We start from the raw sequence: 18730 nt of genomic DNA, 5'->3' as shown, positions 1-18730 counted from the left end.
TGATATTCATCAAAGAAACATGGGGTCGAAGGTCACAGTCTTTCAGTTGTGGTTTTATGCCTTGCCCTTTACGCGCAGAGATGTCTCTGGATTCCCTGAATCTGTTGATATTATGCACTGCAGAGGATGAAATACTTAAACTACTTGAAATTGCTCATTGAAGAACATTGCTTGTAAACTGATTATTTGCTAAGACATTTTTCTTAAGGAGGCCTCGACCCGTCTTGGTTATAAAGGCCAAAAACCCCAAAGCATGACCTCATCATCTATTTAAGACGTTTTATGAACATTTCACAATGTTCCTGGTCTTAAATCGCCCTGATTTTGTTGTAACATGTTGCAGGCATCAATTTCAGAATGAGTTAATAAGATAAAGCATTAGATTTCTTGTCTTTGTACCGTTTTTTGTTTAAATACAGGCCAATGTGGAGTTACTAATCACTGCTTTCTGTTTTTATTTGTTGGAATTGAAGTTTGTACAAGTTTTACTCTCACTTGAATTCTTTTTTCCTCTTACTTGTGCACAAGTCAGAAGTGCTACCAAGAATTATGTAACAAACAGTGCTTGTTCAACACGTCTGATGTTCCATCAATTGGTAAAACGTCCAAATGTGAGGACAAAAACTGCAGCATAGCATATCAGACAGAAGATATTGGGCAGGCTGTAATAAAGCAGATAAAGCAAATCCCATAACCTTGTGACTTGTGAATTTTCTGGGTGAAAGACAAATCGAGTGAGCGTTTGACCCGGTCAGACTCCAGACAGCAGCTTGCTGGAGGTTCATGGTTCTTTTCAGCTTGCTCGGATGATAGAAAGCGAAGGACAGATTGCCTCTCGTTTTTAAAGGTGGTGTGTTAGACTGAATCCAGAGTTCTCCAGCAAATGTTAAGTTGGTGTACTGTGTCTGTGTGATTGATAGGAGTCGCTAGAACGTTCTCACACTGATTCATTTGGCTTGGCTGGTTTTATTAGAGCCTTCTAAAGCCAAGGGTTGCATTCAGACAGGCGTTTTGGTGGTTGTTGGAAAATGATGAGTTTGGTGATAAATGATGATGTTTGGTGGAAACTGATTGTGTTTTTGATGGATTATGGTGTGTTTGGTGGAAAATGTTTGTGTTTGCTGGAAAACTATGGTCTATGTTGGACAGTGTCCGGGTTTCGTACAGAATGATTGTGTTTGGTGGTGAATGACAGTGATTGGTGCTGAATGTTGGTTTCTGATGGAGAATGATAGTAAAAAAATTAATTTTATTTTTGGTCTACAAGAATAGATTCACAGCTTCAGTGTTCCAAAAACACATTATTCTTCTCATAGCTGACCAATCAGAGCACGCTGAGTTCATCGAGAGGCGGGGCTTAAAGACAGAGGAGCTCTATCAGAGCGTTTCAGACAGAGGATAGTGTATACACTAAAAAAAAGATGGTTCTTCAAAGGTTATTTAGTAAAGAAAATGGTTCTCTATATAACCATGAACACTCAAAGAACCCTTTGCATGATTTAAGGGTTCGTTGCATCATGAAAGACTGCAAATTGCAGAATGCAATTGTAGATGGTTCTATATAGAACCTTTTTTGAAAAGTGTTTTATACAGCACCGAAAAGAGTTCTGCTATTGTTTTGATGTCAAGCCTGTAACAATAGAACCCTTTTTGGTGCTATATAGAACTCTTTTCAGAAAGGTCCTATATAAAACCATCTACAGCACATTCTCCATCATTCTGAAGAACCCTTTCATGATGCAAAGAACCCTTCAATCATTCAAAGATGCAAAGTTCATGCTAAAGAACCCTTGAATAATCACTGTTTTTGCACTCTTAAAAAAGTAGTTGATCATGGGTTCTTTGGTAAAGGGAATGTAAAGGGTTCTGTTTAGAACCATGAGTTCTACATAGAACCATTTTATGGTTGAAAAGCTTCTTTTATTGTTACAAGCTTGACATCGTAACAATAGAAGCACCCTTTTGGGTGCTACATAGAACCCATTTCAAAAAGGTTCTATGTAGAACCATCAATCTGAAGAATTATTTCATGATGCAAAGAACGCTTTAATAATGAAAAAGTCATGGTTCTATATAGAACCATTTTCTTGAACAACTGTCTTTTTTAAGTGTATACATAACTCTCTGTCTAAAACGCTCCGTTAGAGCTCCTGTGTCTTTAAGCCCCACCCCCTGATGAGCCCAGCATGCTCTGATTGGTCAGCTCGCCCACTCTCTTCCGATCGGTCAACTTCCAGAGCAGTTCCACCCCTCCATGTTCCACCCCTGTCTTGCAGTCTGCAGACAGACCCTTCTCTCCTGAGCGGCTGTAACTCCGCTGTGGTTGTTTCTCCAGTGGCACCGGTTCTGCTGGATCAGTTTGATCCAGAGTGGATCCTGAAAGTCCGGTCAGCGTCTCTCCACACGGCTACAGCACCGAACACACTCTTCCTCCTCCAGTAGCCGCTGTGTCAGGAGGCCGAGTTTGCCGGTAGGCGGGCAGTAAGGACTGTGTTACAAGATGATGTCATCCTGTAACAAAGGAAAACGGCTGGAATTCCAATAAGGCGTTTCAGGCAGCTGAGAAAAGTGGGTTCTGTTCTGATGGAGAACATTGTTGATGGATAAGGATGGTGCTGGAAAATAAAACAGCATTAAGAGATGGTAACTTTGTTGACGGTGTTTCTGTTCACCTCCTTAGCAACTGCATATGTTTCTCCATGACCTCAAAAGAACTTCCAGCTGTGGATTCAAAGACCTTTTTGAAAACTCTTCAGAATCAGGTTTCCTTTGAGGTTTTTCAGTCTGTGATTTTCTTCACCTGCACTTCTTTAATCCTCCTGTGAGTGTGGATTGTTAGGAGCTCTCGGGTTCACACAGGTTTGCTTCTCATTCCTTAAAAATAAGGAGATCTGCCATCATTATTAACTGAACATACGGTTTCAGATACGAGGCGTTCTGGATATTCTTCATCCTGGAGAATCTACTTGTTGTCATTCTTCGTCGTGTTCTCTTTATCTCGTTCTTCTACCTGTCCTTCAGTTCTCTCCTTCTTCTTTTCACCAGTCATTTCACCCTTCTTCTTTTTCATCTTCTTGTCCATGTTGTTCTCCTCTTTCTCCTTCTTTTTCTTCTTTTTCTCCTCCTCCTTTTTTTCTTCTTCTCAGTGTTCTTCTCCATAATCTTCTTTTTGTTTCCTTGTTCTCCTTTTTCTTGATCTTCTGATTCCTTTTCTTCTCTACCTCCTCCTCATTGTCCTTCTTCTTCTCCTTCTTCTTATCTTATGTTTCTCCTTCCTGTTCTTCTCCTTCTTCTTGTTCTCCTTTCTTCTTCATTTCTCCATCTCCTCCTTCTCCTGCTTCTTCTTCTTCCTCCTTCTCCTGCTTCTTTTTCTCCTCCTCCTTTTTTCTCCTCCTCCTTCTTCTTCTCCTTCCTCCTCTCCTCCTTCTTCTTCTTCTTTTTCTTTTTCTTCTCCTACTTTTTTCTTCTTCTTCTCAGTGTTCTTCTCCTTCTTGTTCTCCTTTCTTCTTTACTTCTCCATCTCCTCCTTTCTTCTTATCCTCCTCCTCCTGCTTCTTCTTCTTCTTCTTCCTCCTCTTCTTCTTCCTCTCTTCTTCCTTTTCTTCTCAATTTTCTTCTCAGTATTCTTTTTTTTCTTGTTCTCCTCCTTTTTCTTCTCCTCCCTTTTCTTCCCTACCTCCCTCCTCTTGTCCTTCTCCTCCTTCTTCTTATTCATCGTCTCTTCCTCCTTCCTGTTCTCATCCTTCTTGTTCTCCTCTTTCTTGTTTACTAATGTATCTCCTCCTTCTTCTCATCTTTCTTCTTCTTTTCCTCCTCCTGAACGTTCTTCTCAATATTCTCATTCTCCTTCTTTTTCTTCTCCTTCTTGTCCTTCGTTTTCTTCTCTACCTCCTTCTCCTTGTCCTACTTCTTCCTCTCCGTCTTCTCATTTAACTTCTCTTTCTCTTTCTTCTTGTTCTTTTCTTGTTCTTCTTCTTCTCCTCTTTCTTGTTCTCCGTCTCCTCCTCCTCCTCCTCCTCCTTCTTCTCATCCTCCTTCTCCTTTGTCGTCTTCTTCTTTCTCTTCCTTTTATGTCTTCTTTATGTTTCCTCTTTAATTCTGTTTTTCCTTCCTTCCTCTTCTTATTGTCTTCTTCCATCTTTGGTAATGACTGTATAAAGTACTAAGGTCATCACATTCTACAGTGGTGTGTGTGTGTGTGTGTGTGGGGGGGGGGGGTGAAGCCCTCAGGCATGCAGCTAGCGTATCCCCTCATTTTCCAAAATAACTTTATTCCTTTAAGTTTTTATGCGGCCAGTTTGAAAGAGTGGGCAGAAATCCATATCTGGAGGAAGAGGAGGGGCCGCACCACTTTAGAGCCGTGTTCCATTTCACGCTTCGGCTCCTACATTCAAATTTAATTGCAGGACCTCGGCTGCCGTGGAAAGCAGAGACAATCAATTACGGCCAAACGCAGAGAGAGAAATCCGGCTGTAGCATCTTCAGCCACAGCTGTACGGCACATGGAGCTGCGCTGAAGGAGCTCGGAGAAGATTGGGTGTCTAGCATGTTTTCATTAAATGGCTTAATAGATTTCAGTACATGCAGACGAGCTGTGGAAACATCGATGATTTAAAGACCTCGAAGTTTATAATTCTCTTAGCAAAGCAGTAAACGTTCTGTGTTCTCGTGCTTTTAATCACCGTGAAGCCGCACTGTCTGTGTGTGTCATGATTTCCGAGGGAAAAATAAGGAAAAAGGGGGTTTTTGGCACCTCACTGACCATAATTTTTACTTTAATGAAGTTAGATTTGGCTCATCTCTAACCCTGAATATCCACCAAAAATGACTGTATATGAAACCAATTTTCTTTCAAATCCTCAAAAACTATTGTACGGATTCTGGTTTTGTTTACAAAGTTTGGAATAACCATTTTCACACACAGACTATCCAGAATGAAGTTCTAACAAAGTAGAAATTTAGAGTTCCTCATTTTTGCAAAGAAAAAGACGTAGATGTTTACACTTTATTAGCATATTATTTGTCATTTAATAAGTTGTTATTCACATACAAGTGTAAAAAACATTAAATAAAACATCTAAATATGCTTCCTGGTGTCTAGTTTATAATGTATCATTCAATAAAATATAATTTTTTTTTTTTTTTAACCCAATTTTCTCCCCAATTTAGTCGTCGCCAATTCCACCCACTAGTTAGGACTCCCCCAGTCACATGATACCATCAGTGCTAGGAGGGTGAAAGCTAACACAGGCTTCCTCCGAGACCTGTGAAGCCAACCACCACTTCTTTTCGAACTGCCGCTCACGCAGGTAGACACACAGTGGGGTCCGAAAGTTTGGGACCGCTAGTGAAAAAAGCTTCTGTCCAATGCAAAAATTTTATCACCATTACACTTTGAGTGAAAAGTAGAATCTTTGAAATTTTAACACGAATTTCAGATTTTATTTGGTGGTGTGTCCCTCTTTTGCTCTAATGACTGTATGCGCTCGAGCTGCATGAAGTCCACAAGTCTGTGTAAAAGCCTCCACTGAGCAGATCAGCTCCACCTGAGACTCGTCTGAACAGGAGCTTCACTGGAAGAGACGAGACTAAAAACAGACCTGAGCTTTTAGTACAAAGAGCTTAACATGGTCAGTTTGGACCACTCCTGAAACTGAGCTGGGGACAGGGGAGGGAACTCTGAGAAGCTTAGGCAGGAGTTCTTCATGACTAGCCAAGATCACGTATGCTGGACAACCGCCAATCCTTCAGGTATGGAAGAGTAGGAGGAGACGAGATGGTGGTGCGATGCAAATGCTTTGTTACGGGAGACTGAAGGGAGAGGAGAGTTTGTAAGGCACAGAATTAAGAGACAGAGGAGTTTCATGGATCTTTTCCCAAACTTTCATAACTCCATTTAAATCTGAGTCGTGACCTAATAATAACAGAAAGAATATTTCTTCTTTATTTTATTTGTTGGAACTTGTTTTGTCAAAATTCCAAACCTTTCTGTTGTTCAAGTAGAATCTGGAAGTAAACAACAGATGAGGCAGTGTGGTCTCAGACTAACAAAAAACCACAACAGCTAATATAAGATGTCCAGTTTTGGTGCTCTAGTGCAGATGTTCTTCTTTTGAGTCTGTCTCCTTTTCTCAGTGAGGTTCTTCTTGACAGCTACACATCCTTTCAGACCCACAGCGCTGAGTCGTCTTCTCACATAGAAATAAAAAGATGTGCAATTCAAACAAAGAAGCTGCTGGTGTTCTCAGAACAATGGACTGACCACCCCAGAGTCCAGACTGAATGTGTTTGATTACTTCAGAAAATGATCAACCAGCTTCTAAGACTGAACTTTGGAGGTGTGTCTGCAGATTCTTTGAGGAACTGAAAGTGAGTCTCCTGAACAGAATGGAAGCTGGAATAAAGGTGAAGAGTGACTCACTGAACACTGAACACTCAGACAGCTGATAGCAGATTTAGTTCTTAAGGTTTTTGTGTAATTTTCTTTGTGTTTCCTCCTTTTTTCCTGACAATGAAAAATGAATGACTTCTGCTTAATGGCTGTTTTGACTAAATATTAAATTAGACTTTTGCACAGTACTATACTTATACAGACCTCCAAATAGAACTGCCTTATAAATACACATGGACGTAGCGAAGCGCTCGAGTTCCCACAGAAAACAGGCCTTTTTTAACCGCACAGCCAAAATACCCTCCACCACACTCACTACCACGTTTACCGCTCTTTCATTGGGCCTGATGGTATTTGGGCCTGTCTGATAGCTTTTGAGATCTAACTGCTGAATAAGAAAACATTGTCCTCCAGATCAGTAATCTGCCTGTAACCAGGGGGGCAGGAGGCACCAGTAAACCATCCAGTAATGGTGTGTTTACTCTGCCTGTGATGTTTGCCATTTCGTGTTTTATAACCACAAACAAAATGCTCGAATTCCTGTTCCAAAATCCTTTAATTAAAGAGAGTTCATGGACTTTCCCTCTGTTTACTGTTGGTCTTTAACAGCTTTTCTTCTGTCCATCTGGTGCTACATAGAATCATAACATTATGACCACCTCCTTGTTTCTACATTGTCCATTTGATCAGCCCCACTTACTATATAGGTGCACTTTGTAGTTCTACAGTTACAGACTGTAGTCCATCTGTTTCTCTGATACTTTGTTAGCCCCCTTTTACCCTGTTCTTCAGTGGTCAGGACCCCCAAGGACCCTCACAGAGCAGGTACTATTTGGGTGGTGGATCATTCTTAGCACTGCAGTAACACTGACGTGGTGGTGGTGTGTCAGTTTGTGTTGTGCTGGTCTGAGTGGATCAGACACAGCAGTGCTGCTGGAGTTTTTAAACACTGTATCCACTCACTGTCCACTCTATTAGACACTCCTACCTTGTCAGTCTACCTTGTAGATGTAAAGTCAGAGACGATAGCTCATCTGCTGCTGCACAGTTTGTGTTGGTCATCCTCTAGTCCTTCACCAGTGGTCACAGGATGCTGCCCACAGGACGCTGTTGGCTGGATATTTTTGGTTGGTGGACTATTCTCAGTCCAGCAGTGACACTGAGGTGTTTAAAAACTCCAGCACCACTGCTGTGTCTGATCCACTCAGACCAGCACAACACACACTAACACACCACCACCACCACCACGTCAGTGTTGCTGTAGTGCTTAGAATGACCCACCACCCAAATAGTACCTGCTCTGTGAGGGTCCATGGGGGTCCTGACCACTGAAGAACAGGGTAAAAGGGAGCTAACAAAGTATCAGAGAAACAGATGGACTACAGTCTGTAACTGTAGAACTACAAAGTGCACCTATATAGTAAGTGGAGCTGATAAAATGGACAATGAGCGTAGAAACAAGGGAGGACTGGATCCTGACACGTGATATAGAACCATATGCAACACATTCTCCTGAACCCGATGAACCGTTTCACCATGCAAAGAACCGTTTAAACATGCAGATGGTTCTTGGTTCTTGTTCATGGTTCTTTTTAAGAGTGCACTTTTTAATAGAAACACCTTGTACCACACGAGCCTGAATCATACTCAAATGTTCTCCTCCAACAGGTGACGGGCACTATGGGTGGAATGCAGAATGGGCTGAAGGAGCACCTGTCGCGATTGGACGAGATCTTTGCCACGCGAGGGGACTTCGTGCAGACACTGCACTTCATGCAGCAGATGGCAGATAATGTCATTAAACAGCTTCTGGGGCTGCCAGACTGGGAGCAGGCCAAAGTGGACCTCGCTGCCATCGCTGACCAGACTGCCTTCGTAGAGTATTACAGGTGAAAGAGCTCAGATCAGTGGTCTTCATTCGTTTTGGTACATTTATAAATACACAGGGGGGGGGTGAAAACTTTGTCCCAAATGTTCCATAGCCACTGCTTTTAATTGCCATTATGCTAAAAATTAACTGGGGATCTAAAGTATAAAACTATGGTTAACAATTTTTGAATAAAATTGCAGAATTCATCTGGTTGCATTATAAAAATCATAGGGCCCAGAGGAGAGCCCTGAGGAACACCATTAGTCATTTCTCAACGTTTTAGTATCACATATTCGTCCCTGAAACTACTTGCTGAGTGTTGAGGTCACTTTGAGTTTTACACATGCTGGTCTTACACATGCTACCAGTGGAAGCAGAGTGGCCAGTTAGACTCATCTGCTTGTACACCTCAGTACTGTGATCTCGTCTGTAGAATTTTTCGGATCCGGTAGCAGGCAGACTGAGTGAAGCCTTGTGCAGACCCAGGGAGTGGTCACCGGTGTCCGATGCATCTGGCGGATCAATAATGTGCATTGTGATGGTGTTTGTTTTCAGATTTAAATGACCTCTTTCAGAGCGAGCACTTAAGCACTGTTTGCTAGATAAGTAAATGCTTGAGCACAGTACCAGAAAAGAACCACATCTTATCTTAACGCGACTTCTTGTTCAGTCATGGTTAAAAGTTCTAGTGCTCCTTAAGTCAAGGAGGAGAACAGAACACCTGTGCTTCTTTACACTTGAAGAAGAAGGCAGCTAACAGGTCTAATTCAATTGAGGTGATCCATACTTCACACCTATTACATGCTACTTTATTCATTTTACAAATAATAAGCAGTTTTTTAGGAAGAAGCTGAAGGTGAGTTAAACAGTACGGTGGCCAAGAAGACCCAACAAAATGCAAATAAAAAATGAGCTGCAATCGCAGAAAACACTCATCAAAATGACGACACTGACACTACATTTCATAAACGCACTGCAAACACAGGAACACATGCAACTTCAGAAAAGTTGATAAGCCAGTCACAGCACAGCGGAGGTGTTTCCGGAGGACAGTCAGAGACGACGGAGCCATCCAGACTTTTAAACTCTATGCAGCACAAACATTCACCGGTAAAGACAGTTCAGTTTTATTTGAGCAGATTACTGACATCACTGTATCGTAATGGGAATTAGCTGCAGAGAGTAACTGTGAAGGTTTAACTAGTAACACCAGATTAATTACCACAGCACAGCTCTGACACGTCAGATAGCAAACTAGCCAGCCAGGTTAACCATGAACTCGGCGTGTGAGGGTCCGAGTGTCTGTGGTCTGATCTGCTTCTCTCAGTGATTTTCCATCATAGATATTCCATCCACTTTGAGCCCTTTGAGTCTTCCAGAAACATTTCTGTTGTGTTATGATTGGCTTTGCAGCGTTCCTGAATTTGCCTGTGTTTCCTCTATTTGCAGTGTGTTTGTAAAGTTTGTAAAGTGTGTTTATGAGCTTGCGAAGTGTTTTTAATTGTACTATGAATAGGATCTTGTCGGCCACCGTAAAACAGAGCAAAAATTTCAACGGTAGTTTGAAAGGGGTACGAAAAAAGAGAGACTATTATTGAAGAGGCTATAAAAGGCTTTACGTTAAAATGGAACAGAAAAGGTTTAAGGCAGATATTAGGACCTATAGGAGGGAACGAAGACAAAGTATGAGCTTAAGAAGACGTCTCGAATGGAGGAGGGATTAACCCTATCAAACCGAACCGAAAATCCATGAATTTTCGGCTTTGTCAGATTAAGTTCTCTGCATATCAAAGAAATACAACCACAGCGCTGAGATACAGTGTTATAAAAGGTGAAGAGCAGATTAAACAGCATTAAAAGCTGCTTTTTTGTGGAGACATTAAAGGATTAAATGAAGCCAGTGAGTTCAATGGACTGTGAGATCTGACAGGTTTGTAAGGGAACGTGTTAGAGAAGTAGGCTTCTGGGTAAGTAGGATCCTGCGTACGCTGTTCATTTTTTCTCTTTGACTGTTGAGTGTGTGGTTAAATTGACTTATATTGCATCACCTTATCTGTCTGTCGCTGTCCCTGAGTGAAATCCCGGTGAGGGGAAAACTGTCTCCCACAGTCCTAGTTCTGAAAAAGTTTGGAGGCACTTTAGAAGGATTTTAGGTTATGGAGATGTTTGGACCGTTCACTGCTTATCATAATGCTGAGGTGTTTGCAATTGTATACGGTTTCATGGTAGACCATGGTATAAAAATTGATGGTTATCATATATGTTTGCTTATTACATTTACATTTATGGCATTTGGCAGACGCTCTTATCCAGAGCAACTTACAGTTGGATCATTTTACACATGTAGGTGAAGGTAGTGTTAGGAGTCTTTCCCAAGGACTCCTAGGCTACGTTTACACAGCAGGTAAAAGTGGTCCAAACCTGATTTTCTCACCAAATCCGATTTTGTTTGTCTGTTTGTTCACATTATCTTTTAAATGTGACCTAAATTGACCTGCATGCGCAAAAGAACAGTGCTTTACATGGCTCGTCCAGAGGTAAGCAATCATGACGGCCAGTGAACGCCTGTCACTCCCAGAGCTTTCAGTTTCGTCTTCGCCAGCATCACAGGAGCGATTATGAAGTTCCAGTGGTTGACAGCTGGACTCATCACCCACAGTGTGTTTGAGCTCGGCGTAAAAAGGGCTCCTTATTCTGCCACGGGCACTTCTTTGGTTCGTGTCCTCGGATTCTTTAAACCTTTTTTTGACGCTGCAGCCTCGCTGTCCTCCGGCCTCGGTAGGTCGTTTCATTTGAAATCTCTTCGAACACAGAACGGTTGCTGATACAGAAATATCAGCCTAAATGTTTATGAATCTCAGCAGCGTGAAATTATGACGAATATCGAGTTGGATTGGCGTAAAAGTCGCATGAATTCCGATCTGACTGTTCAGACTGAGTCGCATTGCCGCAGATCGGATACGTATCGGATTTCAGTACCACATATAAAAGCGTCTCAAATCGGAATTAAAAATGTCAGATTCAGTGTGTTTTTTGCTGTTCAGACTGACACACAGACACATCTGTGTCACATACGGAGAAAAAGATCAGATTTGGGCCACTTTTACCTGCTGTGTAAACGAAGCCTTATTGGTATAGTGTAGGGTGCTTACCCAGGCAGGGATTGAAGCGTTGAAGGCAGAGGTGTTACCCACTACACTATACCAACCACCGGTATTGATCGGTATTATCGGTATTGAAAAAAATGCGACAGAACGGAGAATCTCACCTGCACATACGCATCTTATTTCCTCTTCGACTGCCTGTCAGACTCAGCAACTGGCGCCACACACTCACATGTAGGGGTGCAGGAAAAAATCGATTCTTAGATGCATCGCGATGCAGACGTGAACGATTCTGAATCGATTCACAAATGTCAAAAATCCATTTTCTAAATATTTCATTTATAACGTAATGTTGACGGAACGCAAAGGGCGGAACTTGGAAGTGGGTAAGTGCAGCGCCCGGACAGTCTGTGGCGGCACATAACAAAATCACTAACTTACTGGATGAGTGAGAAATCCGACCGGCTCCCTCTGCATTAAAGCCAGGTTAGGTCAGGAGTCACAACACAAATGATAAGAAGAGCCATTTTGTCCTTTCAACAAAAATCAAACCTCCTTAGGAGCCACAACATTTAACGTCCAGTATGTCTCAGTATGTGCTGATGTCCTAGTATAGACTAAACAATATAAACGAAAACACAGATTTACTCTACTCTACTTTAAGCTTCAGCTACAGCTGCTTTCCTTACATCTCCGCCAGAAAACCTTTTCTCAAAAGTTGAACAGTTTCTTGTAAAATGTCTTTCAGCTTTCGGCCGTTTTACGAGGCTGAAGTCGCTTCTTATTCTCCAGCTTCTTGCTGAACTTTCCGGTTCCACCTTAAATTCTGACTGAGGTGCCGAATGTAATTGCGGCACCATTTAAGGTGGAACGGGAGAATTCGAAAGAGAAGCGACTTCAGCCTCACCACTTTTTAGTGTGTGACAGTCTCTCATTGCAGATTTAACGTTCCAGGAAACTGCGCTGCTTATAAATGCGAATAAGTCCATTCGTCTCGAAATGTTCGTCTGTCTTTCTCTTTTCCTTTTTCGTTCACTACTCGCTCGGCGAAACCTCGTTGCTACGTGACCTGCAGTCTTTCGTGCATTTTATTGCAGATGAGTGGCAGCAGCGTGTCATGAGCTCCAAACCAGAGCAGTGAATGAGAACCTTCCAGTTCACTCGCCACATCAATTCCATTTGATTTATTAATTAAAGATATTGGACATATATGCACTATGGATCGTTACTTTGTTTTAAAACTACCAAGTCCTCAGACAGTAAGAAAATAGAGATCATGTGTAGAAAAAAAAGATGCATCGAGATGCATCGATGATCATTTTATAATCGCATCGCAGCTCTCTGAATCGTAATCGTAATCGAATCGTGAGCTGCCTAAAGATTCCCACCCCTACTCACATGTAGAGGAGTGAATGGCAGAGAGAAGCGAGACTGATATCGCCAAACTCCATCCTCTGGAAAAGAAATGAAAATCAGCAGAGTGGGATTACTTTGGATACCCTAAAAATAAACACGGGGCTGTCCTTGAGGACAGATATCCAGTTTGCAAAACATGTAGATGCAAAGTGGCTTTCAAACGTGGAAACACATCAAACGCGTTCGTCATCTTTGAGAACACCATCCTTCCATGCAGACCAAAGTATGTGTCCTGTTTATTTTACTTCCTAAATCCCTTAAAACTGTGTTAATAGTGAGTTTGTGCTGCAGTAACAGCCTCTACTCTTCTGGGAAGGCTTTACACTAGATTTTGGAACACTGCTGTGAGGATTTGATTGAGCAGTAGTGAGGTCAGGTGCTGATGTTGGATGGTCAGTTCTGGATCACTCCAACTCATCTCAAAGGTATTGGATGGAGCTCCATCACTCCAGAGAACGCAGTTCCACTGCTCCACAGCCCAGTGCTGGGGGGCTTTATACCCCTCTAGCCCACGCTTGGCGTTGGGCATGGTGACCTTAGGATGATGTGCGGCTGCTCCAGAGCGTCCCTTTCTGTTGGCCAGTGCTTTTCTATGGAGATTAAACAAGCTGTATCAGCAGTGATTGCAGCTGAATTTACTGAAGAACGCTGCAGTTGAAGAAGCACCTTATTAAAGATTAAAGAACACCACGTAATGTAAAGGTTCTGAACTAATTAAAGAGTGCTGCCGTCAACTTTTCAGCCATCTACAGAAGTTGTCTGATGATTGCGTTGTGGAGACCTGGAGTGCTAGACATGAATTCACAGCATAGAGGTGAAAGATTGTTCTGTAAGGTGATGTAGTGAGAACTGCATGAATTTGCAGAGAACAGAAAAATGATGCTTGACTTCAGGAGAAAAAGAGTGGAGAGCAGACCAGTTTCCATTAACAGTGTCGAGGCTCCGACAAAAATAGGTTTTCTTCTGAACAGAAAGAATTATGTTTAGTGTCCATGTCAAAACTTTTAAAACCACATGCAGTTTATTTATTTCAAGTGAAGATGTCAGATGTATAAAATAAAACATATGGAATAATACATGAAAAATGTGTTAAAAGCATTCCTAAAAATAAATAAACAAGATCTAACCTTGGTATCAACTCCACTGTTTATAATCAGAGTGGTTTGGTGTGAAACGCTCTGTTCTAGAGAAACTTACTGAGTCAGAACTGTTCACAGTGGTGGTGATAGGAACCAGGCGTCCACCTCTAAAAGCTCCCTCACAGAAAGTTCCTACATTAAATGGTTATGAATTCACTGCCTGATGACTGAGACACTGTTTAATGATAGTTTTGAGAAGATTTTGGCCTTAAACTCCATTGATGGTGGAGGGATACATAATATGAAGGGTGTTGTGAGGCAAAATAGTCCCCAAAGAAAACGTATTATTTCTGATTCATCACTGTTTTCCATCATCAAAATTCCATATAAACTCAGAAGACTCGTGTAGGTTCACTGGTGGTTTCGGATAGTTAATAAAATTGTCTATATTTGTGTTGTAGTCATGGCGACCCCTGGTTCCTATCACCACCAATGTTAAGACTTCTGAGTCTCTACTATCAACTATTTCACACCAAACCACTCTGAATCACTCACTGAATTATGTGGGGAAATTTTAAAAAACAGTGGTGGAGTTCCCCTTTTACACCCTACTTTTGACCCAAAGAATCTTTTCAAAAATGTGTCAGAATAACAGTGCGGGGGGGCGGGACCTCTTGGCCTCTGAGGTTGGAAGTGGGAATCTGGTTTTAGAGCAGGGTTACCAAAAGGGCAAAAGTGTTGACGGTTGTAATGTGGATAGTAAGTTTAATATTTATATGCAGAGTTAATCGTAACTGTATCAATAATGAATTACCCAACATAATCCCTCGACAGGTTTTTAATGAAACAGGAAAGCTTGTTCAGTAAGTGGGTTATCTCACTGAAAACACTTACGAGATTATTCCCCCCGCAGTGCTGACTGCACTGAGAGCGTACGCTGTTTAATGGGGCCCAAAGCCCCTGTACATTTACGATCAGGCATAACCTAATGACCACCTCCTTGTTTCTACGCTCATTGTCCACTTTATCAGCTCCACTTACTATATAGGTGCACTTTGTAGTTCTACAGTTACAGACTGTAGTCCATCTGTTTCTCTGATACTTTGTTAGCCCCCTTTTACCCTGTTCTTCAGTGGTCAGGACCCCCAAGGACCCTCACAGAGCAGGTACTATTTGGGTGGTGGATCATTCTCAGCACTGCAGTAACACTGACGTGGTGGTGGCGTGTTAGTGTGTGTTGTGCTGGTACGAGTGGATCAGACACAGCAGTGCTGCTGGAGTTTTTAAACACTGTGTCCACTCACTGTCCACTCTATTAGACACTCCTACCTTGTCAGTCCACCTTGTAGATGTAAATTCAGAGACGATAGCTCATCTGCTGCTGCACAGTTTGTGTTGGTCATCCTCTAGTCCTTCATCAGTGATCACAGGACGCTGCCCACAGGACGCTGTTGGCTGGATGTTTTTGGTTGGTGGACTATTCTCAGTCCAGCAGTGACACTGAGGTGTTTAAAAACTCCAGCACCACTGCTGTGTCTGATCCACTCAGACCAGCGCAACACACACTAACACACCACCACCACATCAGTGTCACTGCAGTGCTGAGAATGATCCACCACCCAAATAGTACCTGCTCTGTGAGGGTCCATGGGGGTCCTGACCACTGAAGAACAGGGTAAAAGGGGGCTAACAAAGTATGCAGAGAAACAGATGGACTACAGTCTGTAACTGTAGAACTACAAAGTGCACCTATATAGTAAGTGGGGCTGATAAAATGGACAATGAGCGTAGAAACAGGGAGGTGGTCAGAATGTTATGCCTGATTGTAAATGTAGAGGGGCTTTGGGCCCCATTAAACACCGTAAGCTCTCAGTGAAGTCAGCACTGCTTTCTCAGTTTCAACATTTGATTTGTTGTCTTTGTGCTGTTTTCAAAGAAATATAGGGTTTAAATCGTTTGCACATGATGAGCTAATCAGGAACAGAGGGCCGGTCCAACTAATCAGGAACCGCAAACAGGATGACTTAGACCTGGAACAGACAAACAGACACAAAACAGACACATAGCAAACTAAGCATGACTTGGGTTGTAACATTAGTAATGACACTAGTCCTGCTACCACTACTGTAATACTATAATACTAGCATTACTGTACTAATACTAAGACTGATATAGTAGGTTTTACTACAGTATTACTACTATGTGTGTGTGTGTGTGTGTGTGTGTGTGTGTGTGTGTGTGTGTGATTGGACTCCTTGGATTTAAGCCCATTACTGCACATTAGTGCCCCTTTGAACACCGTAGATAAATCCTGTAGACTAGTTATTACACTAATGCTGTTGCGAGCGCTCGGTCATTAAGAAGCTTTTACCATCGACTTCAGTGTTGATAGAGCTGATGCTGCTGGTGTGTTTATGCAGTAATACAGTAGAGAGAGTGCTATACAGTGAGATATTGGCATTGGAGTGCTGCGATCGTAAACATGAGGCTAAAGGACTGAGTAGATCAGCGCAGCAGTTTGGATATCAGTACAGCAGCACCTCCTGTGCATTACAGTGGTTTTACCACAGGTTCATTGGTAAGTTGGTCTGAAAAAGGCAACTTATTGTTCTTCAATTATTATTATTATTATTATTATTAATTTTATTACAGGTTAACATTTCGCAACCCTTCTCCTCTTACAGCTTTTGAACAAAATGCATAGCAGCCCCCAGAGAAACCACACCAGTGACTTAGCATCACCTGGAATACCATAGCAACAGCCTAGCCACACTCTTTGGCTACCATGGCAATGACCAAGCAGCACCTTTGCAACCACCTGGGATACCATAGCAACAGCCTAGCGACACCTTAGATACCACCTGGGATACTACAGCAGCAGGCTGGCCACACACTTGCAGCCACCTGCAGTGCCATAGCAACAGCTAAGCAACACCATAGCAACTCTCTGGGACACCATAGCAGCGGCCTAGCAACCACTTAACCACCACCCAGCAATGCCCTAACAACAAGCTGGAATACCTCAGCAACCTACCATAGCAACACCATAGCTACTACCTGAAATTACTATGTAAGCCCAATTAAGTTATTAAAAACAATCAACAGTTTTCTGCAACTGCTTTTTCTTCTGTAGCCAACTTAAAGTATATTAACAAACTTTCTCAGTCTATTTGATATTTATCATTAGATTTCAACACAATTTTGACACAAAATCTGACTAAAAAGAAAGTTTATTCACTCTCCCTGCAACATCGGGGTGTCTACACTGGAAACGTCAAGTCTGATCTTCAGGACAAAATGTAAGCAAACCACAAACTTATCAGCTGATAGTTTGACAGAACTAGATACACCTTTTATGTGTAAAAATCTAAAAACAGATTTAAAAGCAATATAATAGATTGAAAACGGAGTATTACTGACTGAAACTCCCGCTAGTCCAGCAGTTTCTCTGTCTTGTTTTGGTTAATGTCTGTATGGAATATAGAGCTGACTTTTCTCCGCCTCATTGATCAGTTTCTACTCATCTGATTTTGGATAGGTTAACTGTGTTTTGACGAAAGGCGGCTGTATTTAACTGCCGGTATTTAAGGTGGCACAGGGCGTCCACTCATGTCTGGTGTAAACACCTTCATTGATTACAGTGGAAGCATTTTGGTTTTGTCGTTGTTGCTCGATTGCTGTACACGGCAAAAAACAGTTAATAATAGTTAATAAATCTAATATTTCTCCTGTTGAGATTGTTGTCATCTTAATTTAAGATTATTTACCTTATTTCTAGACCTTTTTTACTTGTTTTAAGTAATTTTATTGAGTAAAATTATCTCACTATGTTGGCAGATAAGTTTGCTTGTTTTAAGAAATGTAACCAGCAAAACTATCTGCCACTATAGTGAGATAAATGTACTTGATAAAATGACCTAAAATGGGTAAATAATGTCTAGAAATAGGCTAGATAATCCTATAATAGGTGCACAACCATCTCAAAATAAGAAATATGATCGATCGACTAGATTTAAGATAATTTCACTTGATAAGAGATTATTTTTTGACGTGTAAGGACGAGATGGTGTTTGTTATAGTTACTTTCAGCTGACGTCTTACTTAATAAACGTGTGGCTGTGACTTTTTTGACAGCTGGTTGCTTACAGGAGTGATACTTCGATCGGAGAGCCGTTATCAGGAGACCCTGCCGCTCATATATAATACCTCTCAGACAGTCGCATTGCTAGGTTGCATCTAACTGTGGTGTAATTAGAGTTAGACGATCATTCCTTCTGCCTTTAGCTGGACTATCGGATTCTCTCAGACTCTGAGACGATGATGTTTAGTGAAACCACTTGGATAAGTGTGTGTGTGTGTGTGTGTGTGTGTGTGTGTGTGTTGAGAACCACCATAGTGCTGAGTTAATCCCTCAGCCCAGCTGTATGAAATATTAAAGCCTATAGATCTGACTCATTTAATATTAATCAGCCTTTTTGTGGAGAGTGACCAAATCTCCACAAATAGACATGCGCTCCAGAAGGGACGGGGACTCAGCATCTCTCTTTACATACCTCTGTATTTCTCTCTCGCACTCGCGCTCTGTTTAACACTGTCTAATCAGAGCAGAGGAGTAGAGTTTTATCTCTGTCTGACGTTTGAGGAAAGTCCTTATCAGTGACATAAAGGACTGAAGGCTTGCAGCTTAGTTTAGTTCCTAAACTCTGTCATAACGTCTTATAAATGCTTATGCATCTACATCTACCGACACACTCTGCAGCCAAATGCTAGCAACCACCTGGGACAACATAGCAGTAGCCTAGCAACACATTAGCAGCCACTTGGGATAGGATAGGCATGGGCTAGCAACACCGTAGCAACAATGTGGAAT

General features: G+C 41.9%; 1 protein-coding gene across 3 annotated transcripts in view; it reads left to right on the top strand.

The window, feature by feature from the left end:
• The window catches only part of ttyh2 (tweety family member 2), a 115557-nt gene that overhangs the window by 74540 nt on the left and 22287 nt on the right, over positions 1–18730 (top strand). For all 3 annotated transcript variants that reach the window (XM_036571928.1, XM_036571927.1, XM_036571930.1), the window contains exon 4: positions 8060–8280. In XM_036571928.1, coding sequence (XP_036427821.1) covers positions 8060–8280 — 221 coding nt within the window. The remainder of the gene's footprint in view (positions 1–8059; positions 8281–18730) is intronic.

This window comes from Colossoma macropomum, unplaced genomic scaffold (assembly GCF_904425465.1).
Source record: "Colossoma macropomum unplaced genomic scaffold, Colossoma_macropomum, whole genome shotgun sequence".
NCBI classification, from domain to species: Eukaryota; Metazoa; Chordata; class Actinopteri; order Characiformes; family Serrasalmidae; genus Colossoma; species Colossoma macropomum.
Note: the sequence above shows the minus strand (reverse complement) of the source record. Positions and strands in the feature narration are given on the sequence as shown.